The sequence below is a fragment of the Ovis canadensis genome, chromosome 8, assembly GCF_042477335.2.
Source record: "Ovis canadensis isolate MfBH-ARS-UI-01 breed Bighorn chromosome 8, ARS-UI_OviCan_v2, whole genome shotgun sequence".
Lineage (NCBI taxonomy): Eukaryota > Metazoa > Chordata > Mammalia > Artiodactyla > Bovidae > Ovis > Ovis canadensis.
Window position 1 is genome coordinate 86,578,758 of NC_091252.1, and position 23,162 is coordinate 86,601,919.

At 44.4% G+C, this 23,162-nt stretch overlaps 1 protein-coding gene across 1 annotated transcript in view; it reads left to right on the top strand.

Moving 5' to 3' along the window:
- The first annotated feature begins 4,668 nt into the window (after positions 1-4,668).
- PPP1R14C (protein phosphatase 1 regulatory inhibitor subunit 14C) overlaps positions 4,669-23,162 on the top strand; it is a 92,078-nt gene continuing 73,584 nt past the window's right edge. Inside the window, exon 1 of the mRNA XM_069599308.1 lies at positions 4,669-5,574. Within this exon, the coding sequence (XP_069455409.1) occupies positions 5,263-5,574 (312 nt within the window). The 5' untranslated portion in view covers positions 4,669-5,262. The remainder of the gene's footprint in view (positions 5,575-23,162) is intronic.

The following is a 23,162-nucleotide window of genomic DNA, read 5'->3' on the forward strand; positions in this document are numbered from 1 at the left end:
ACAGGAAGCCACAGGGATACTTAATCTTTGTTAGAAGGGATGCAATGAAGCTATGGGTTTCTCCCCCTGTTTTTCATCATCTCTGAACTGTCGCATAAGAATTTCTATTAATTGTTAAGACAAAGAACTGTGACAGTGACTGCTGTTGATTCTGGTTATTTATGCAAATAGTGGCTAAGTTCATTTAGGAATTATGATTTTAAATTGTAGTACATAATACAATCAAATGCCCAGAATTAAGAAGGAGAAAAAAAAAAATCAGTGAGGGAAGGGGAGATGAAGTAGTAGCCAAAAGGAAACTACACTGATATAGGTTAACAATATCAGTTTTCTCACTCCATAAAGAATAATGAAATAATGTACTGTATTCTGAAAACTAAAAATACTGTGAACAGTTGATAGAATCCCAAAGAACAGATGATATTTTCTCTACTTTTATAATGAAAAACAGACTTATTAAGTTACTTTTTGTTTGTCTATTTGCTTTATCGCATCTTTGAGAGAAATCAGGGGCGGGCATCTTATCACTGACGTGTATCAGTCAAGATAAGAATTCTCTGTTGAGGTCTGTAGCTTTGGAGACTGTAATTATCACGGTCTCAAGGTAGATTTCCAAGTGTTGCATAATTATTGTGACAATTAGCCTTTAAAAAGTAAGGAAATTGGGTCTAAGTATGAACATTTGTATTTTAGTCCTTCTTTCCTCCAGGAATGAAGAAATCCCTGGAACTCTTGATTTTCACCATTTTCTAACAACCTTTAGCTAGGATTTTTCCAGTAGTTATGTATGGATGTGCGATTTGAACTACAAAGAAAGTTGAGCCCCAAAGAATTGATGCTTTTGAACTGTGGTTTGGAGAGGACTCTTGAGAGTCCCTTGGACTGCAAGGAGACCCAACCAGTCACTCCTAAAGGAAATCAGTCCTGAATGTTCATTGAAAGGACTGACGCTGAAGCTGAAGCTCCAATACTTTGGCCACCTGATGCAAAGAACTGAGTCATTTGAAAAGACCTTGATGCTGGGAAAGATTGAGGGCAGGAGGAGAAGAGGACAGCAGAGGATGAGATGGTTGGATGGCCTCACTGACTTGATGCATATGAGTTTGAGTAAGCTCCCAGGGAGTTGGTGATGAACAGGGAGGCCTGGCGTGCTGTGGTCCATGGGGTTGCAAAGAGTCGGACACGACTAAGAGACTGAACTGAACTGATTAATTGTTTTTGATTAACTGCCATTAAAAAATTATTTAAAGTAGAAAAGAAAGGGTTTGCCCTGAACAAATTTACACATAAATCTTATAGATAAGAAATATCTTTGGTTTTCCTGAATTTAAATATTCATCTGTGTAAATGTTTTCTAGCCCTTGCTCCCAAATACTTTGTCTTCAGTATTTGAAGTCTGCAAAACACAGTAATTCTATGATCCATCAAGATTTGAACATTGAGTTTTGATTATTCAAACATGGAGAGTCGTGTGTGTGTGTGTGTGTGTGTGTGTGTGTGTATTTGTGGTGGGAATGAGGCTGTGCAGTTCACATTGAATATTCCACTTCCCCGGAAGTCCAATGGTTAAGACTCCCAGCTCTCAATGCAGAGGATACAGATTTGATCCCTAGGCAGGGAATTAAGATCTCACGTGGCCCACAGTGTGGCAAAACAACAACAACAACAAAAAGATGTCCATGGTATATTCTGAAGTTAAAAACAAAAAAGGTAAATTATGTTCTGGGTGGAGCTATGGGATTTATAGGAAGAGGGGACTCTTGTTTAGTTCAACTTATAATTCCAAGTCAAGGTGACTCATTTGGGCATCTAAAGGTCAGTGGACCTCTGGAAGGAGGCTGACTCCTCCCTGGCTATTTTTCTACAAGTTAGGATGCAAAAACTCTAAATTTCTTCTTAAATGTCTCTTAGTACTTGTCACTTTTGAAGTCATGAAAGTGAAAGCTGAATTTTAAGCATAAAGGAAAAAGCATCTTATACAGTGAGAAAAAACTGGCACAAGAAATTCTCAGAAAGAACTTGGTGAATTTTTATAAATCCTTTGAAGTTATTCTCGAATGACTGAATTCATTGTCCAAAGACTCAAAATAGGGAGTTAGAATTTCCCACTCTTTGCCACACTCCTGGATCCCAGGCATAGTTTTCAAAATAAATGGGAATAGCCAGGCCCCAGTGCCAGAATGAGGCTGAGGTTTTATATAGTTTCTCCCTCATGAAGTACAATTTTAGCTGTTTTTGTTTTGAACAAAATTCTCTTGGTTAGTCCAGTTGGTTAAAGCTGGTGCTAGCTAACTTGAATAAGTGCCAGATGTCTAGAGGGAGACAAGCGTAGTCTCTCTCTGGGTTGGGGGGAGAGTCTTGTTGATCACTGCCTACCCTCCTCTGCCTCCTCAGCCTGGCTGACAAAGCTCCTTTTTGTTGATGTGCTTGCCCTCTTGGTTATGAGCACAGGGTTTAAAATGATCTACCCCCTAAGGCAGGTGGGGGTGGAGGTCATGGGGAGAATTCACATCAGTCTCTCAGGAGCAAGTCAGGATAGTTTTGTCTCCCTTCTCCACGAGTAGCTGGGTAGGAAACCTACCACCTTAAGGACACCTGGCCTCTTCCAGGGGGCAGGGATTTTAGCCTCAACCCCTTCTAATTATGAGAAGGGTCCAAGACCTAGGGACTTCCCAGGTGGCACAGTGGTAAAGAGTCCCCTGCCAATGAAGGAGAAGCAGGAGATGCAGTTTCAATCCTTGGGTTGGAAAGATCCCTGGAAGAGGAAATAGCAACCCACTCTAATATTCTTGACCAGATAATCCCATGGACAGAGGAGCCTGGCAGACCACAGACCGTGGGGTCGCAGAGTTGGACAGAACTGAAGCGACTGAGCATGCATGCACCAAGACCTATACCAGCCACTTTTTTTTCCCCACACAATCCCCACTAGATCTTTCCTTTCATTCTGCAAGGCCAGACATGTCCCCGTGATGAACATCGGGCATGGAACGCTTTAGGAAAATCCCATTCACAGTCATGTTCTGGCTGGAAAACCCCAAATGAAAGAATAAAGCAGACACAAACCTGGGTAGAAGAAACCAGGGAACCAGATGCAAAGCCAGAAGAGTCAGAACAAACCTCTGGCCACTTTATATCCAGTGTCTTTATAGCTGTGAGTCTAAGGGCCCAGCTAGAATCCTCTCCATTGAACAAAGTGTTCAGAGGAAATTGACTTGATTCTTTATCTCTGAGAAACTCGGGTAGCTGCTAGTAACCTTTGCTGCTGTGCTGTCCGACTCTTTGTGGCCCAATGGACTGTAGTCCACCAGGCTCCTCTGTCCATGAGATTTTTCAGGCAAGAATACTTGAGTGGGTTGCCATTTCCTCCTCCAGGGGATCTCCCCAGCCCAGGGACTGAACCCAAGTTTCCTTAGTCTCCTGCATTGGCAGCCAGATTCTCTACCACTGAGCCACCTTGAGAAGTGCCCAGTAGCATTTAAAAGAATTTCATACAAGCAGCTTACTTGTGTTTCAGTATCTTTATGATTTCTTTCAATGGTCTGAACAGAAATGTATTGTTATGTACCAATACTACATAAATATATGTCTCCCAATAATTTTATACACATAAACATGCAGTTTTCTGCTTATAACTTCTGCTCCATCTCCTTGCCCTAAACCTTATAAGAAACTCATTCATTTATAACTTTTCCTGGCTGTATAGGTTGGTCATAACTTTCCTTCCTCACCAACCTAGACAGCATATTAAAAAGCAGAGACATTACTTTATTAACAAAGGCCCACCTAGTCAAGGCTATGGTTTTCCCAGTGGTCATGTATGGATGTGAGAGTTGGGCTGTGAAGAAAGCTGAGCACTGAAGAATTGATGCTTTTGAACTGTGGTGTTGGAGAAGACTCTTGAGAGTCCCTTGGACTGCAAGGAGATCCAACCAGTCCATCCTAAAGGAAATCAGTCGTGGGTATTCATTGGAAGGACTAATGTTGAAGCTGAAACTCCAGTACTTTGGCCACCTGATGCAAAGAGCTGACTCTTTTGAAAAGACGCTGATGATGGGAAAGATTGAGAGCAGGAGGAGAAGGGGATGACAGAGGATGAGAAGGTTGGATGGTATCACCGACTCAATCGACATGGGTTTGGGTGGACTCCGGGAGCTGGTGATGGACAGGGAGGCCTGGTGTGCTGCGGTCCATGGGGTCGCAGAGTCGGACACGACTGAGCGACGGAACTGAACTGGCTGTATAAAGTTTTAAAAGTAGTCTCTGCTGTTATTTTCCTAGCTAAAAAGAAGTTGTCTGGCAATGGTATTGAGAGAGGAAAGGCGGCCGTGCAGGGAATACTACAATACCAGAAATGGAAGACCGGGAACCAGCAGGGACTCACAGAGAAAGATTTGCGTCCCCAGTCTCTTGCCCAAGAGACAGAGAGTCTTCTGCCCTTTAGATATAGAGATACCTTCATGCTTTGTCTATGAAGAAACAAGACATGGTGTAAGAGGAGGAAAACTGGTCTGGAGAGTATTTTTCAAGCGCGGGATTGCCTCATGGCACAAACGTCGCCCAGTCAATTTTCTCACCAATCGAGGGAGAAAGCTGCATGAATAGGGATGGGTGTTTGGAGCGGTGGGGTGGGGCCAGGAGGGGAGGAGACACGTCCCCGCCCTCCCAGGAGGCGGGAGGGAGTGGAAAAACCTTTGCCAGGGACCTGCGGCTCCGTCCCTTTCCGCGTCGCCTGCCTCCCCCCCCCCCCCCCGCCCCCGGCCATCGCCAGTCCCCCGGTAGCGCTGGCCAAGGCCCCTGGCGGCGGTGGGTTTCCTGCGCTTCGGGACGGCGGGAGAAGAGCAATCCTTGTGTCCCGGGGCACAGAGCACGGTCATCCGCGCAGAGGACCATCCCTGGCGGCAGACCCTCACCAGTCCTCCGGGTGTCCACACCCCGGCGCCCGCGTCGTCTGCGCGCCCACATTCGCTCCGCCGCGCGCAGCTCCCACGCCCCTGGCTGCTGCCTGCCGGGCGACGGATCCGCCTCCCCGGTTGGACCGTGAGGGTCGTCGGCGGCGTCTTTAAGGCTGCGTCCCCGCCCCTGCCTCCTCCCCGCTTTCCCCCGCCCTCGCTTCTCCAGACCTCCCTGGAGCTGGCGGCGGCGAGGAGCAGGTGCCGGCGAAGCCTTCGCATGCCGCTGCCCGGCCCGAGGTGGTAGCGGCGCCCGGCGCTCCGCCTGCCCTCCTCCGGGCTGCACTTCGGCTCCTACGCGCGCGGGGACATGTCGGTGGCGACGGGCAGCAGCGAGGCGGCCGGCGGGGCCGCGGGCAGCGGTGCGCGGGTTTTCTTCCAGAGTCCCCGGGGCGGTGCCGGCGGCAGCCCGGGCTCGAGCAGCGGCTCGGGCTCCTCCCGGGAGGACTCGGCGCCCGTGGCCACCGCGGCTCCCGCCGGGCACGTTCAGCAGCAGCAGCAGCAGCAGCGGCGCCACCAGCAGGGAAAAGTGACGGTAAAATACGATCGCAAGGAGCTTCGGAAACGGCTCGTGCTGGAGGAGTGGATCGTGGAGCAGCTGGGACAGCTGTATGGCTGCGAGGTATCTGGGCGCGGGGTCGGGAGGGTCGCGGGGCGGGGGGCAGACTCGCGCACCGGGTTGTGCTAACACGGGAATTCTCCACGGCTCTGGCTCCCGGCTGCGCGCCGCCCTGGTTCCTGGGGACCGAGGGCTGGGAGCGAGACGCGGCGCGTTCTCTCCCCAGGGTGCCCTCTGGTGCCAGGGCTCACCCTGCTTAGGTTCAGCTGCCGGGTGCCCAGAGAGCTGGGGGCCCCTTGATGATCGTGGGGAGGTCGGGTCTTGCTCAGCGCTCCCAACCCCGGGCTCTCCTCGGCTTCAGCTGCATCTTCCCAAAGTGGGGCTCGGAGGGGCTCACCCAGCTGCGCGCAAGAACAGGACTCCCTGCTAGGATCCTGGCAACCCCGAGTTTTGTGGAGAGGGAGCAGGGAAGAGACTGAAAGCCGCTTCACCGAGAGGAGAGGTTCTGGGGATCCCAGAGGCCCCCTGCGTTCTTGAAATATTATCACAAAACCGTAAGCTGAACGCGTTCCCTGTTCCAGCCAGCCCCGACGCGTGTCTCCACGATTTGTCCTTGCTTTACCAACGCTGCACGCGTTGAGCTTTGTTGAAGCAGGTTTCTTTCTTCCTGCCCAGTTTCAGTTACTCCCGTTGATGGGAGCAGAATGAGAGCCTTGGGCAACCTGGAAGGGTTCGGGGTGGAGGAAGGGAGCCTGCGGGTGTGCTGGGAATTCCCCAGCTCCCACTCCGCCGCGATATTTACTTCCCACACTTCAGGGGCTAAGCCTGTACGCAAACCTGCCGCATAAGGAGAAATGGTTGATGTGTTTTTGGAGAAATGTTAAGAACAAACTGTAACAAAACTGTGCTTACCGAGAAACGACAGAAGCTAAAATGCTCTCCCAGGAGATTTTTTAATGGCAGTGATTGTAAATGAAGTATTCTACTTCTCTTAAGGGAGTGGAGTTTGGAAAGGGTGGAAGGATGAAGAGGGTTAATAATTAAGGATATGGCTTCTGAGTTAAAGCTGGGTTTGCGTTCATCCGGCTGTTACCCTCTTCAGCAAAAATGAAAGCCAGATGAACCCACTGGCTTTTCCTCTGGTTTGGATTTCACACATTTTATGGCCTATTATGAATATCTATTTTCCTTAATATTCTCATCGAGTGAGGAAACAGCATTCTCATTACGGACTCCTGATGAATGATTATGATATAATGAAGCTTGACTATATGACTAATGGGCTTGTAAATTTCCTCCAGCCCAGCTCTTATAAAAGCATTTTAATTGCATAAATAAAAACTGGCCCAAATCGAAAGTGTTTATGGTGTTTTTTTAAGTAGGAAGTTGGCAAAACTCTTTAAAGAAACAATATATTTGATTTCAATGGGATTACTGTGGGGGTGGATGGAAGACTCAGTCTTGCCTCTGTAGAATCCAATTAGTTTTCATTTATTTCATAGTAGTCTTTATGCTCCATTTTGGGTTTAGAGAAGATTTGGGTTAATAGAGAAACTACTGTTGAAATTATGCTTTAGTAATGCTCCTTTTATGGCAGACCAATTACATGTAGCTTGGGAAAGAGTTCCAGCCTCTTAGCAAGGTTGGTAAATCATGTATTTTCAAAATTCTCCTAACTGGTAAAAAAAAAAAAAAAAAGGAAGATTGAATGCTCATTGTATTAAACATGTATATTAGGTACCTATTTTAAAGGGTAAAGATGACCTTGAGTCTTTTCCTTGTGCTTCTCACATTTCAGACCTCCACATATAGCAAACAGCTAAAAATCTGAGAGGTTTTGTGGTAAAATGACACAAGATGCTATATGCTGCCGGCTTGTTATTAAAATGTGGCAGGTATTTCTATGCAAGTTGCTTGTTCTGTCATGTTAGGTTGAAGAGCTATAAGTCATGTTGGCAATTTATAAATACTATGCTGATGCTACACCTTCACTGAATAATAAAAAGCCTGTGGACTAATAAGTAGCCATATAAAGGACTGTCTTCTTCCATCTCTTTCTCCACTAGTACGGCTCTATTTTTAGCTTCAGCTCTCTGGTCTGATAGCCTCTCCTTGCTGATAGTTTCAAGTATTTCAGCCTCTGGTATGTAAATTGAGAAGAACCTAGCTGGTTTGTAGCTCTGAATCTCCTGAATATGAAGGTTAGTAAATGGTGTGTGTGTGAAATTGACATGGAAAGCCAACTTGCCAGACTTCAGCTCGGCCAGAGGCTTGAGCTGTCTGCTAGGTTGGGGGCCTTCTAGATGTAATTTCAGAAAAACTTGCATCAGGCAGGTCAGCAGTTAGATGATCTATCCTTTTCAGAATAGGAAATAGTGGTCTTTTAGAGTGCCATAAAGTGTGATATTTTAAATTAGAAAGGAGTGGGGACAAAGAAATACACAGAATAACTTCCCAGCTATGGTTTTATCTAGAAGTTTGCAGTGGCCAATCAGTTTCGTATAGAGAATAACACAAAGAGAATTTATGGAGTAAGTACTTGTGTTAGGTCCCAGGTGTTGTTCTAGGCCCTTTGTATACACTGACTCATTAGTCTTTACAACAACCCATATGAACAGGGTGCTGTTATCCTCTCAGACACAGCAGAATTAAAAGGCTTTCCCAAGCTCCGTAGCTGGTGGATGGCACTGGGTGGACGGCATGCACTCTGAGTCCATGTTCCAACCACCAAACCTGCTTCTAACTCTGCAGTGATCTGTGTAAGAAAACAGGTGGAGGCCTCACAGCATGTGTCTAAATATTTAAAAGTGTCTCTTTAAAATGTGTTCTATCCTCCTACCTTGACAACTGTATCTTCATAATGACCCAGAAAGGGAGGTTTGAACCGTGAATTCCCAGATCTCCCAAAGCTGAGAACTGATCAAAAGAACCGTTCCCTGGCCCAGGGCCTGCTTCCTTTGGCTGTTCACCTGTGATACCATCCTACCTGGTGAAGGGTATTGTATCCACTTGCACGTCCAGTCTGTCCACACCCTCCGCCACCCCCTAACCATGCCTCTGGCTCCAACCAAGGAGGCCAGACCTGGGAAGAGCTGGTTCATGCCTTGGAAGTGTCTGCATATTTGATCAGGGGATGCTGGGGACTTGAAGTGTAGCCTAAAACCAGATGGAGGCTTACCGGTCCTGGATGAGGAAGTCTACCTGGTACTCTGCAGGAAAATGCCCGTGGCAGGAGTGGCCCAGGGCTGTGACCCCTCTTACACAGTCTAAGCATAGTATCGTTAAACAGCATAGCCTTTTGGATATAAAAATAAATGTCTTTATAGATTCTAAAATGGTTATGTTTATAGTTATTTTCCATTTCATCTACTTGTACAGGTAGTTACATTTTCACCTAGGAATTTGATCATCCTGGAACTGCAAGGTTAACTCTGCATCAGCATGTAAGGATTTCTGTTTTAAGACATTTTCATATCTCTCCCAAACCCTGATGGTTTTAAAGAGCACTTGATATCTGGCATAATTCTACTTTGACAAGTATTGCAAGAGGGCTTACTGGATAAGTCATGTCAAGTTTTCTCATCTTGCCCAGCATCAAGATAACATCGGTACTTCCAGTTTTGCAATTTGATTTGCTTTGGAAATAAAAGCCCGTCGTTAATCTTGGATTACTGAAACCCCCACAGCAGCCTAGGCATAAACAGACTTGTACACAGAGGGCATCCCCTGGTGATCCTGACTGTCCATTCAGAAGGACTTTCCTTTTCCAGCATCAGTCTGCATTTTAAAAAATTTTATTTATTTTTTTAATTGAAGGATAATGGCTTTACAGAATTTTGTTATTTTCTGTCAAACCTCAACATGATGTCTGTGTTTCAAAAAGTGGTTTCTGGCACATTACACTTTTTCATCTTCCCTTACTCCCTACCATCTTCATTCTGTAAATCAGTGGTTCTCAAAATATTTTGATTGTGGCCCTAGAAAGAAATTCCCTTGCTTCCTGATACCTACACTGACATATGGATGGGTGCAGAGATTCACAAAGACCAGTTAATATTACCATGTATGCAAAAGAAAAATTACCAAGTTAATCTAAAATGTATGCATACATGCCAAGTTGCTTCAGTCATGTCTGACTCTTTGCAGCCCCCATAGACTCTCGCCTGCCAGGCTCCTCTGTCCATGGGATTCTCCAAGCAAGAGTACTAGACTGGGTTGCCATGCCCTCTTCCAGGGGATCTACCTGACATAAGAATCGAACCCACATCTCTTAAGTCTCCTGCATTGGCAGGCAGGTTCTTTACCACTAGCACCATCTGGGAAGCCCCTAATATAAAATATGACTTTATTAATATTTAAATACAATATTCTGTTCTATTTAATTTACCAGAATTGCTGGCTGTGACTCTCTAAATTGATTTCATCACACATTTGGGGGGTTGTGACCTGCCATTAAAAATGTACTGCTCCAGAAAGGGAAACACTTAAACATATTTAAGAGACAAAGCTAAAATTTATTAAGTACTTTCTGTATCAGGTATGACTCATGTAATCCTAGTAACAACCTCTGATAGTCCCGTGGATGTGGAAACTGAGGCTCAGAGAAGTCTAGAAGTTGCCTGAGGCCCCTCAGCTGGAACACAGCAGAGCAGGGCTGTGTCCAGAAAGCCAGATGTACCCTAACCACTGCTTCCTGAGATGGGACAGTGCCTGGCAGTCTCTGTGAACCCTGTAGGTTACCTGCTCCTGGATGCAGCTGTGATAACTTTTGGGTAGACTGATGTTGCATGTAGAGGGACACAGGTGTCTGTGGGTTTGTTCTTGGATCAGGCTGCTTCTTTTCAGTTCGGGTCCTTACTTTGTTCTCAACTCCCACTCTACAACATCTAATTAGCCTGCTTTGCTGGAAGGTAGAAACTGCTGTCTAGAAGATGGTTTGCGGATAATGTGGCGAATCCCCATTTAGGTAGCTATTTGAGAATGAGTCGGCTTTTCAACAAAACTGCTTAAAATGGATACCAAGGAGGAAGGGGGGATGGGATGAATTGGGAGATTGGGATTGACAAATATACCCTACTATGAAGTGGGTTGCCATTCCCTTCTCCAGGGGATCTTCCTGACCCAGGGGTCAAACCTGGGTCTCCCGTGTTGCAGGCAGATTCTTTACTGTCTGAGTCACCAGGGAAGCCCCTAATGTATAAAATAGACCACTAATGAGAACCTACTGTATAGCACGGGGAACTCCACTCAGTGCTCTGATCACCTAAATGGGAAGGAAATCCAAGGACAGGGGCTATCTGTATCCATGCAACTGGTTTCACTTTGCTGTGTAGCAGAAACTAACACAGCACTGTAACACAACTATACTCCAACTAAAAAAAAAAAGAACTGCTTAAAGAAAACACCATAAACTCAATCTGTAAAATATTATGGAATAAATTAAACATGTTTACAATTCTATGAATAAAAGAATTGAAATTGCCAAAGGCTGAAAAGGAAACTGTGCTTAACAAGTTCCCTTTGGAGCAATGGTTAGGGAAATCTGACGCGGAGGCAGCAGGTAAAAGAGTAAATGCTTTGAAGTGAGGGAACCTGAAAGCTACACTGGCCCCTGCATTGAGTAGTGCTGAGATGGGGCATCTTCCTTATTAACTTCTGAGCCCCACTTTCCCCTGTGTTTAAGGGAATCATCCTGGCCCCTTAGCGGGGTCATTATGAGTTCTGCATGGGTCAGACCATGGAGCTGGAACTCAGTGGGTGTAATTTGAACCACGCATGCATGCGTGCTAGGTCAGTCAGTTGTGTCTGACTCTCTGTGACCCCAAGGACTGTACCTCGCCAGGCTCCTCTGTTCATGGGATTTTCCACCCAAGAATACTGGGGTAGGTTGCCATTTCCTCTTCCAGGGGATCTTCCCGCTGCGTCTCTTCCATTGGAAGATGGATTCTTTACTACTGAGCCTCCTGGGAAGCCCCAGTTGGAACCATAACCAGCCACTAACTGTTGGTCATTCTCTATGATACAGGAGGGCAGAAGTGGGGAAGAAAATGAAGTCTTCATACCTAGTTGTTGGTAGAGTTTGGAGATGGATATGAGGTCAGAGGTGTTGGTGTGTCTCTGAACTTGAACATGAGCAAATATCATCCCCCTCCCCTTTTTTTCTAGCGCCTTCCTTATTCTGGAAGTGCTTGTGAATTTTCATTTATGTGGAGAGACCTTGCTATTGTTCAGTCACTAAGTCGTGTTCGACTCTTTGCGACTACAGCGTGGACTGCAGCATGCCAGGATCCTCTGTCCTCCACTCTCTCTCTGAGTTTGCTCAAATTCATGTCTGTTAAGTCGGTGATGCTACCTAGCCATCTCATCCTCTGCTGCCCTTGTCTCCCTTTGTCTTCAGTCTTTCTCAGCATCAGGGTCTTAGGCATCAACAGTTTGAAGGCAGGGTTGATTTTAATTTTCTTCGTCTGTGTCCTTAGTAGGGCTCAAACATGAAGCAATAGCGTGAATGAATGAAAAAGAATCAACCTTCAGAAAACTTTTGAAAAGTCCTTGTTGTTTTAGTCCTGTATTATTTTTAGCGATGCTCCTTTATCATACTCCTGGCTATGGAAAAATACTAATCTAGGGTTTTGTTAAACAGTCATCCATATCAAGCTCTTGCATCTTCACTGTTTGATTTCAACATTTTTGGATATACGCCTACCTTCATTGACTTATTTGCTTGAACTAGGAACTTAAAGACAGTGGCTGCAGCTAATTGATTTTTAAGCTTAGATTGAGAGAATTCTCTTGACAATTGAACTTCTTCCTCCAGTGTCCTGTTCACTCTTTTCCTTTGCTTCTACTGTGCCCCTCACCACACTAACCTACCTGCCCTTCTCATCTCTGGCAACTCTTTGCTTCCAGGATCTTCTGTTTTTCTCCCACCATTGAAACAACCTGGCTTCCTAGGATGCCCTTGCTCACCTCACAGCTGTCCTCTTTCTAGATGGAGGGCGCAGTGAAGTCTGTTTCATCTTCCTTCTGGTCTGCACACCATGTGCATAACTGCGTCTTGCGGTCTGCTATCCTGTCTCTGTCTCCTGTACTTGGCTATTTCACACCTTCACCTGGCTTTGCAAGGTACCTTTCTTGTTACCTGAACTGCCCCTCTCAGCCTCCCGTGTTCAAGCCAGGCCAACTGCCCTCCCAAGCGTGCTGTTAATTACTCTACTATCTGGGCTGTTTTTTCAGCCTCCCCTTTTCACCCCAGCACACACACAAGTTGCAGTGTTGCTTTTTGTTACCAACAACCCCCTACCACAAAAATGCTTTCCTTTTTCAATCCTGTACTTCCTTTGATTGTGGCCCTATCTTCTCCTTCCCTTACTATTTTTCCAGATCTTTCTCCTCCATGACACCATTGTTTATCCATCACCATCTGATGTTGGCTTCTGCCACGGTTTCCCTGAGGATCTCCTTGTTGCTCAATCCAGTGGGTTTGTTTGGGTCTCTATTTCATTGACCTTCTGAGGCCTTCGGTGCCCTTCCGCATTTCCTTGGGAACCCCTTTGCTCTAAGCAGATCTCTCCTGGGTCTCATCCTTATCACTAGTGACTCTTCCAGCCTCCTCTCTGCGTTTTCTTCCTCTGTCTTCCTCTTCAGTGATGTCACACCGGGTCTGTCTTTGGGTCCCTACTCTGTTCTCTCTATTTTTCTTCCCACTGCTACATCCTCTTTCTGGGTGATATGAATATTCCTGTGGCTTCAGTTGCTGTTCACACACTGACAACTCTTCGATCTCCATTTTTAGCCCTGATCTGTTTTCGGAGTACCAGACATATTCAGATGCCGGGTGGGAGCCTCACCTTCAGCTGCTCTGAAGCTGAGTTTCTTGTCATCCTATGCAAACCTGCCCTCTTCCTCAGTTGCCTCGGTGGGTGGTGGGCACGCTGTCCGCAGGTGTCCCAGCCCAAATCACGCTGGCTCCCTTCTCTGACCTCTCCCTGCGGGTCACACCCAGCAGTCAGGAGACCTTGTTGATGCCTGCGCCTTCAAGCCCTGGAGTCTGACTGCGTGGCTTCTCACTGCCACCCCTTTAGCCCAGCACCTTACAACGTCTCACCTGTATTATAGCACCAGACGCTTTGGTCTCCTGTCCCTCAAATTCCTGCTACTACGAGTACTAGTACTACTACGAGTACTGGTACTACTACGAGTACTGGTACTACTACAGTCCCTCCACTAGTGCTGCTGGTATTATTACTTCTGCTGCTCAAATAGCTCTCGGTCAAGGGCCGGGTGATGTAGACATTCTATCTCCTTTATGGGATGGGAAGTATTATCTTCACTGCTTCACATTACAGAGGAAGAAACTGAGGTCAGAGAAGTTGCTCCTTGTCCCTGTCCAAGGTCACAGTGACTCCCAAAGTCACACGGCCTCCATGCTGCCATTGCTCCCATCAGCTGCTTGTCTCAAGTTCTTACTGCACACCCGATCCTTGCTGAGCTGGAGTTCAGTCCTTGCAGTAAGTCGGGAAGGGAGGTCGAGAGACTGCAGTACAGAGATCTTGAACCACAGGTCTCGTTCAGAAGTAATATCATCTCAAGTGGCGAGGCTGGAGCGAAGCCCTGTCTCCAGTTCCTGGGATGGGGTCTTCTCCTCTGATCCCTCACCTCCAGCTCTCCCTCCCCACAGGAGCTTTGGAGCCCCATCCACGTGGCTGGAGTGTTTCCAAAATCCCAACCCGATCTAGTCACCCCCATAGCCTTTGGGGCCATGACAAAGATCAGGGGTCCCCTCTCTGGTCCCATCTCTTGTCCCCACCCCACCCCTGCTTCTTCAGTTATCAACCGAGATCCCAGTGCAGGTGAGGCGGGAACCCCATCCCCCTTGCTTTCTCCCTCTGCCAGCGTCACCTCTTTCTTCCTCCTCCTCCTCACCTGTCTACCTCTTACCTCTTCTCCTCCAGGAAGCCTCTGTGGCAGGTGCTGTCCCTGGCAAGCTGGCCGACAGGCCTTTGCCGGCTTGTGCCTACCCGTGTCTCAGCACCTTTCTGTAATCCTGTCCCCTGGCCTTGCTGCCAGCTTCATCAGGGTGGAATCTTGTGGTCCCTGCAGCCTGGGTGGCCTCTTCATCCTGTCTGCACTCAGGGGTCCAGGACCTGGTTGTCAAGTAAGTGATGCACAGACTGGCCCTGTAGACCAGTTGGCAGCATCTTCTGGTGCCGTGCATTTCAGAAGTACATAACCCAAATTAAGTGCATTAATGTAGTATGATCTGCCTGTATTAAAAACCTGCTCTTCTTGGGACTTCCCTAGTGGTCCAGAGATTAAGACTCCTCTCTTCCACTGCAGGGGACTCGGGTTCAATCCCTAGTGAGGGAACTCAGATCCCACATACAGCATGCAGCATGACAAAAAAAAAAAAAACTTATCTTCTATCATTGATGAAGTTTTGATTCTTTTTCATGGTTAGGAATTATATCCATGTAGTTTTTTTTTTTTTTTTTCCTGGAAAATTCCCTGAGCAGAGGAGCCTGGCAGGCTATAGTCCATGGTGCCACTAAGAGTTGGACATGACTGAGCAACCCAGCACACAGTTTTTTGAGACTGTGAATTAAAAGAGTATCTTGATGGAATAAGGCATTGATGCCCTGGTCATAAAAGTCTTCAAAGGGAGTAATCACACATTACTGCCGTTCTTCTCTGTAATTTTAATTTTTTATTATGGACAAGAATATTACTTTGTTTGCACAGTAATTGTTCACTTCTTTGGGAGTGGAGGTGCTTGCTGTACTGGGAAGAGGTGAGGTCTTTTCCAGCAGCAGATAACATTCAGAGCGACAGGCTCACACATGTCTTGATGGAACAAGGAATGAAAGCCAGGATTCCTGCCTCTGCTTAAAAGTTCAGGCCAATAAATTCTCACCAGGGTTTTCTTAGTCAGCACTGGCATTTTGGAAATCTGTTCCACTGCGTAAAAGCTGAGAAAAAAGGAGACCAGAGTGTGATTTAGTCTCTAAAGCATCACTTTATGGTTGAAGATAAAATAATCACAAGGGTTTTTCCTTTTTGAAAGAACCCTGGGGGCAAACTGTGGAAAGACTTGTGGAGGGCAAGAATATTCATTTATTCATTCATTCCAACAGACATTTGCATAGATGGGGAAAGAGGAATAAGACGCCATCATCCATTTAAATTAGGTAAGAGAAAAAGAGAAAGTAAAGGAAACTTGTCCATTATAGGAGGAGAATGGAGGCATCCACATAGTTGGAAGTCCTTTGATGGCAGCAGCTCTCTCCTGTTTGCAGTTGAATATGTGTTTTCCATACATTTCTTTACTGTCTTTTCATACTGCTTATGGGATTCTTGAGGCAAGAGTACTGAAATGGTTTGCCATTCCCTTTTCCAGTGGACCACGTTTTGTCAGAACTCTCCACCCATCCATCTTGGGTGGCCCTGCACAGCATGGCTCATAGCTTCCTTGAGTTACACAAGGCTGTGATCCGTGTGATAATTTTGATTAGTTTCTGTGATTGTGGTTTTCATTCTGGAGGCTGTAGAATTATAGTTCTTGCTTTTTCTGTCTGTCATAAGGGTGGTGTCATCTGCATATCTGAGATTGTTGATATTTCTCCTGGCAGTCTTGATTCCAGCTTGTGCTTCATCCAGCCTGGCATTTCCCATGATGTACTCTGCATATAAGTTAAATAAGCAGGATGACAATATAAAGCCTTGACATACTCCTTTCCCAATGCTGAACCAATTTTCTGCCACCCTTATGGCAGAAAGTGAAGAGAAACTAAAGAGCTTCTTGATGAAGGTGGAAGAGAAGAGTGAAAAAGCTGGCTTAAAACACAACATTCAAAAAGCCAAGATCATGGCATCCAGTCCCATCACTTCATGGCAAATAGATGGGGAAACAACGAAAACAGTGGCAGACTGCTTTCTTGGGCTCCAAAATCACTGCATAAGGTGACTGCAGCCATGAAATTAAAAGACACTTGCCCTTTGGAAGGAAAGCTATGACAAATCTAGACAGCATATTAAAAAGCAGAGACACTACTTTGCTGACAAATGTCTGTCTAGTCAGAGCTATGGTTTTTCCAGTAGTCATGTATAGATGTGAGAGCTGGACCATAAAGTAGGCTGAGGCCCTAAGAATTGATGCTTTTGAACTATGGTGTTGGAGAAGACTCTTGAGAGTCCCTTGAACTGCAAGAAGATCCAACCAGTCAATCCTGAATACTCACTGGAAGGACTGATGCTGCAGCTAAAGCTCCAATACTTTGACCACTTGATACAAAGAGCCAGCTCATTGCTGGGAAAGATTGAGGGCAGGAGGAGAAGGGGACAACAGAGGATGAGATGGTTGGATGGCATCACTGCCTTAATGGACATGAGAGCAAACTCTGGGAGATGGTGAAAGACAGGGAAGCCTGATGTCCTGCAGTTCGTGGGATCACAAAGAGTCAGACACGACATAACAACTGAACAACGACAACAAATGTACTGCCTAGTGGTTGTGTCCTTCTTCCTTTTCTCTAAGCCTGTTTTCAGGAAGATTACCTTAAATTCATTGACATTATGATGTAAATGATTAAAAACATGTTATCTTTCATTTTAATAGGAAGTAAAGTCTTCAGTAAGAGAAAGTCATCATTTAATAACTGAACTTCAGGAATGAATAAACAGGGCAGGCTATATCATTTATGGGCTGTGGGACCTTGTTGGTGTCTATGAAATCTATGACTCAAAATCTGTTTCTAATATGATGCTGTGGGAATGACCTGGCCTCTGTTCTAGTGGGCGGCCCGCTTACCAGCCAGATGACCTTGGCGACCTATCATATTCATGATAGGCTTTTGTTTTCAGGTTTTCTTTCCTCATCTAAAAAACAGGGGGAGGAAGTCTAGGGCTTCCTTGACTGATCTTCAGAGGTTCTATAGTAAATCTGGATGTGCACTGGAGAAAAGGAGATTTATTAAAGGGAGGGTGATGCTGTAAGCAGTAATAGAGGGGCTTTCCTTTCAAGGCAAACCTGAGACAATTATTAGACTAGTTCACTCAAAGATCATCTGATTTCCATAGTCATTTCAGTAGCTAAAGTGAGTGTCTCCACCCTTCCCTTGCATAATCTCTTGTGTGATGCCACTTGGATGGAAAGGATCAAATTGAGAAGGCTTTTAAAAAAGAGAAAAACACTCTTTCCCCCTCTAGTACTTTCCCCCTACCATTGACTTCCAAGTTGAATTTGAAATCTAACAGTGCAGATACTCAGAGCTACTCTTATCTGCCTTCTTCTTTTTTTTTTTTTTTTTTGCATTTAATTGGGCTAACCTTTAAGAAGAGCTGGCATATCTGACTTAAAGCTTTTAGGCATATAATTTTTAATATTGGCTGTTAGGGACTTTTCCAGTTCTAATTATTTGTCCTTTATCTTGGCAGCTCATAATTAACTAATGGTGGTATTTATTTTAACTTGAGGAGGATTTGTGTTGAGATATAAAATGAGCATTCGAGAGAGAAAAGTGCGGCAGATTTAGGAAATAAATTTTTAAAAAGGCGAGGAGCATAAATTAGCCTAAATAAGAGGCTGAAGAAATCTGTACTCAACAAATTAATTTCCACTGGGGAATTTATTCCTGGAATGTCACTTTATAGTTAGATTTAGAACTAACATAACAGGATAGAAAAATGAAATTAAGATTTTTCATAGACAGTTCTGGTAGAAAGTGGAAAGCAGAATTGATTGCTCCTTATAATACTGGTTTATTTTGTTTTATGATAGGATCCATAAAGCCCCATCAGATAATCCCATTCAATCTACGCAAAAGCTCTGTGATGTAAGCAGTCATCCTATTTCTAAATGAGAAAATTGAGTCTCAGAAGGGCTTAGTAACATGCCCAAGTTTAAATTGCCAGTAAGAAGAACAAGACTCAGACTCAGAAGCAGTTCTTGGAAACCATGAACATCAGTTTCACCTTCACCCCTGATCATTTCCAAGTATTCTAGCATTTTTGACCAATACATCAGGCAAAACTTTTCAGCTTAATTTATTTTATATACTTTCAAATATTCTGCATCTTAGTTAAACAATTTATAGCATTCTGTTACTTTTCAGATGAATCATTTACCGGATTCAGCTGTTTCTTTAGAAAAATTCAAATCCATTAGTTTTCAAGTGTATATCACAGTTAAGTGTATTACTTATTTCGTTTTGCCAGGTTTGCATGAGTAGTTAGTATTGGGGTTCATGAAGGATAAAATACCTACTCTGTATCCTATGGCTTATTTAAAGTGAGTTTCCAACTTTTTACTTCAAAACTCCATTTGAGCAGATAAATGGAGAACAAGTAAAAAGTTGGAAACTCACTTTAAATAAGCCATAGGATACAGAGTAGGTATTTTATCCTTCATGTTTGAAAATCCCCAATATTATCTTTGACATGAAGTAAAGAAATAATGCTTCTTCCAAATAAAATATGAAAAATCCTAAACAATATCTTTTGCTTTTGCTAAAGAATATTTTTGTCCCGAGCTTTGTGGTCAACCATCTGTTAATATCTTTTATGTTTTCTTTGTCAGTAGTACTACTGACAGAGCTGCTTTATTCATTTCTGCGAATATTAATTGAATCGAGTCTGTTTCAAGGCAAGCAAGTAAGGTGATGCATTTTCAGACTGGTAAAGATGACTTTCCTGTTCTCATGAGCTAATATTGCACATAACAGTTCTAATTGGTCAACTGGTTTTTCTCCTGTTTGTGATGGGGTGTGGCAGCTCTTTAACAAGTTGAAAGAAAATGAGCCATTGATTGGGTGCTAAAACATGATTATGCTTGCTATAATGATAACACCCTCCAAATATTACAACTAAAAAAAATAACATGTACTATCTCTGGTAGACAAGTGTCTTTTGTTAAGCTAAAATATTCCATTTCTTCATCAAACCCAGATGGTTCAATATTTAGTAATCTATGCCAGAAGCAGTTTATATGGATGGATGTTTAGATAATGAAAGTGTGTGTGTGTGTGTGCAGGTGTGTGTGTGCGCACAGGTGTGTGTGTGTATCTAGGTAAACAGACCATCACCCAAACTAGCCTGAGACTTTAAAAGCATTTAGTTGACAGTCACGTCTCAAACTTCTGGACTATTTCCACAGTAAACTTCAGAGAGGGATAGTAGGCTGCCTTTAATACGTGGAAGATCTGTCAGTTGAGTTCATCATTATTCTAAAGAGGAGCTAGTTTATTTATCCTTGACACTGTACTATAAATTGCCTGCTTAAAGCAATTTAGAACAGTCAAGGAGGGCAAAGAATGAGATACGGAGAACATACAAAGCACGCAAAGTGCAATCCAAATTCTCAAGCCAACTAAGACACTATCCTACTCAGCTGCCTCTACGGTACCAGCTTGAGTTCTGAGCAGCCCTGGTGGGTGTGAGTGTGAGTGTGAGTGAGCAACACTCTTACCTCCTCTCAGGAGCCTCCATCCTGCTGCTCAAGGAGGGACTTACTTCTTCATCTTCAGCCTTTCCTTCAGAAGTCACAGAGCAGGACACTGAAAATCTGTGCATTTCATTGTATGGAAATGATGCCTCAGTAAAGTGCCAGACACGCATACACAGAAGACTCTCCCTGTTTCTTCCTGTCTTTGCCCAGATTTAAGGTCCCCTGGAGAAAGGCATGGCTACCCACTCCAGTATTATTGCCTGGAGAATTCCATGGACAGAGGAGCCTGGTGGACTACAGTCTATGGAGTTGCATAGAGTCGGAAGCATACACAGCAGGGAGCTTGTGTACACCTTCTGCTCACCCTCAGCCCATTGCCATGTGGCTGTCTCTCCTCTCCACGGATGGGGCTCACGCCCTCCCGGGTGCTGAGACCCTCATGCCCATCTCGTCTTCTGTGCTCTCAGCAGTGGTTGTCTGCTCTGCTTTCTGGAGCCACTCAACCCATTATCCATCCATCAGCCATCTTACCCTCTGCCCATCCTCCCATCAGTCATTTTGCCATCCATCTCTCCCTCTTTCCAATATCCATCTACCAGTCCTGCAATCACCTTCTGCTGGGCCTACTCAAAAAAAAAGTTTATAGATTTACCGAAAAATTATGAATGTAGTATTGCAAACTAAGTTGACAGACTTTATTTTCTTGGTCTCCAAAATCACTGTGGAGATCTGCAGCCATGAAATTAAAAGACGCTTGCTCCTTGGAATAAAAGCTATGGCAAACCAAAAGAGCATATTAAAAAGCAGAGACATTACTTTGCTGAAAAAGGTCTGTCTAGTCAAAGCTATGATTTTTCCAATAGTCATGTGTGAATGTGAGAGTTGGACCGTAAAGAAGGCTAAGCACAGAAGAATCAATGCTTTTGAACTGTGCTGTTGGAGAAGACTCTTGACAGTCCCTTGGACTGCAAGGAGATTAAACCAGTCAATCCTAAAGGAAATCAACCCTGAATATTCACTGGAAGGACTGATGCTAAAGCTCCAATATGTTGGCCACCTGATGTGAAGAGTCAAGTCTTTGGAAAAGACCCTGATGCTGGGAAAGATTGAAGGCAGGAGGAGAAGGGGATGACAGAGGATAAGATGGTTGGATGGCATCACTGACTCGATGGACATGAGTCTGAGGATACCCTGGGAGATGCTGAAGGACAGGGAAGCCTGGCGTGCTGCAGTCCATGGTGTCGCAAAGAGTCAGATATGACAGTGACTGAACTGAGCTGAACTCCATGTACTCTGCAACCAGTTTTACCTATTAGCAACATCTTAAATTAGTATGGCACATTTGTTACAATTAATGAACCAATATCAGTACATTATTTTAACTAGAATTTATACTTTATTCAGTTTCCTGGTTTTTATCCAGCGTCTTTTTTTCTGTTCCAGAATTCACCCAAGATACCGTGTGACATTTAGTTGTCACGTCATTTAGATTCCTCTTGACTACGGTGGTTTCTCTGATGCCTCTCGTTTTTCATAACTTTGACAGTTGTGTGAGGTACTGTTAGCTATTTTGTAGAACGCCCCTCAAATGGGACTTGTGTGATGTTTTTCTTATAATTAGACTGGGATTATGAGTTTGGGCGAGGAAAATCGCAGAGGTGAAGGGTAGTTCTCATCACATCCTGTCAAGGGACTTCTTATCATCAGGATTTGTCACTGTTGATGTCAATCTCGATCACCTGGCTGGCATAGAGTCTTCCAGGTTCCGTCACACCTAAGGAGGGGGGACTTACGCTCCAACTCCTTATATTTCTGCATAAGCTAAATGGAATTCTTCTGCGTGAGACATTCGTCTCCTCTCTCCCACTTGTTTATTTAGCCAATAATTTATTTAAATCTTTGTGGGCTGTGGGTATTTATTATGTACTTTGGGTTAAAATTTGTTCCTTCTGTATTTATTTTATTGCCTGAATTGTTCCAACTTTGGAAGCTGTTTCAATTGGCTCCTTTGTTTGTGTGTTTGACATACTCCCATCATTGTATGTGTGTGCGTGTGTTTGCGCGTGTGTGTTTGTGTGTGTTTAATACTTCTTTACTCTCTGGTTCTACAAGATATTCCAAGTTCCTCTTGTGTACTTTTTGCCCTAGGCATAGAGTCAGCCATTTCTACAAGGAGATTTAGTTCTTTTTGTAGAAGAATGGTATTAGAAACCAGGACATGGATGTTCGGTGTGGGTATTGGGGTCATTGCTTCTAGGGTCTGTCAGCTGTCAGAGTGAAGAAAGGGATGTGTGAATAACTATGGTATATACATATATCTGTAAATATTTCTATAGGTAACCAACCATCACTCTCTATATTAAGCCAAACATGAGTTCAAGGTGATGTCTCCCACTCTAATCCATCACCATGTGCATTATTCTAGCCTCTTGCTCACCTGTAAATTTTTATTCCATCGATGAGAAACTTGAGGTTCCCACCACCTGCAATCCGTTCACTTTGTGCAGTTGTGGGGTACATGTACAGCAGTTATCAGAACTGTTACCCATACCCCTGTGGGAAATAGCTTTATCAACGGGAGTGCAGTATTTGTGTACAGTTCACTTTGCATTTAGAGTTATAGACTCTACTCATTTCCAAGTACTTAGGTCAGCACCTCTTCCCCATACCCCTTTCAGTGAGGTTGTTTCATACATTTGTAATATACTTAGATTGATTTTGCCATATTCTGCATTCCATTTTGGGATCACGCAAACTCTTAAGTGATTATTTATTTTTTTTATTATTATTTTGGACATACCATGCAACTTGCAGGATCTTAGCTCCCTGACCAGGGATTGAACTTGCACTTCCTGCAGTGGAAGCCTGGAGTTCTAACCACTGGACCATCAAAGAATTTCCTTAAAAATTTTTCTTGAAACTTGCACATCCTAAATTGTCCTTTGTGCTGTAAAGTACTTTGTGTTTTGACAAATACATGATGTCATGTATTCATCCTTACAGTATCCTATAGAATGGCTTCATCGTGCTGAAAAATCTCCCATAATTTACTCATTCAACCTTTCCTACTTCCCCCTGAGCTCCTGACAACCACTGATGTTTTCACCATTGCCACAGTTTTGTCTTTCCTAGATGTCACATAATTGGAACCATGTAGTATATAGCCTTTTCAATCTGGCTTGTTTCACTTCAGTTCAGTCACTCAGTTGTGTCC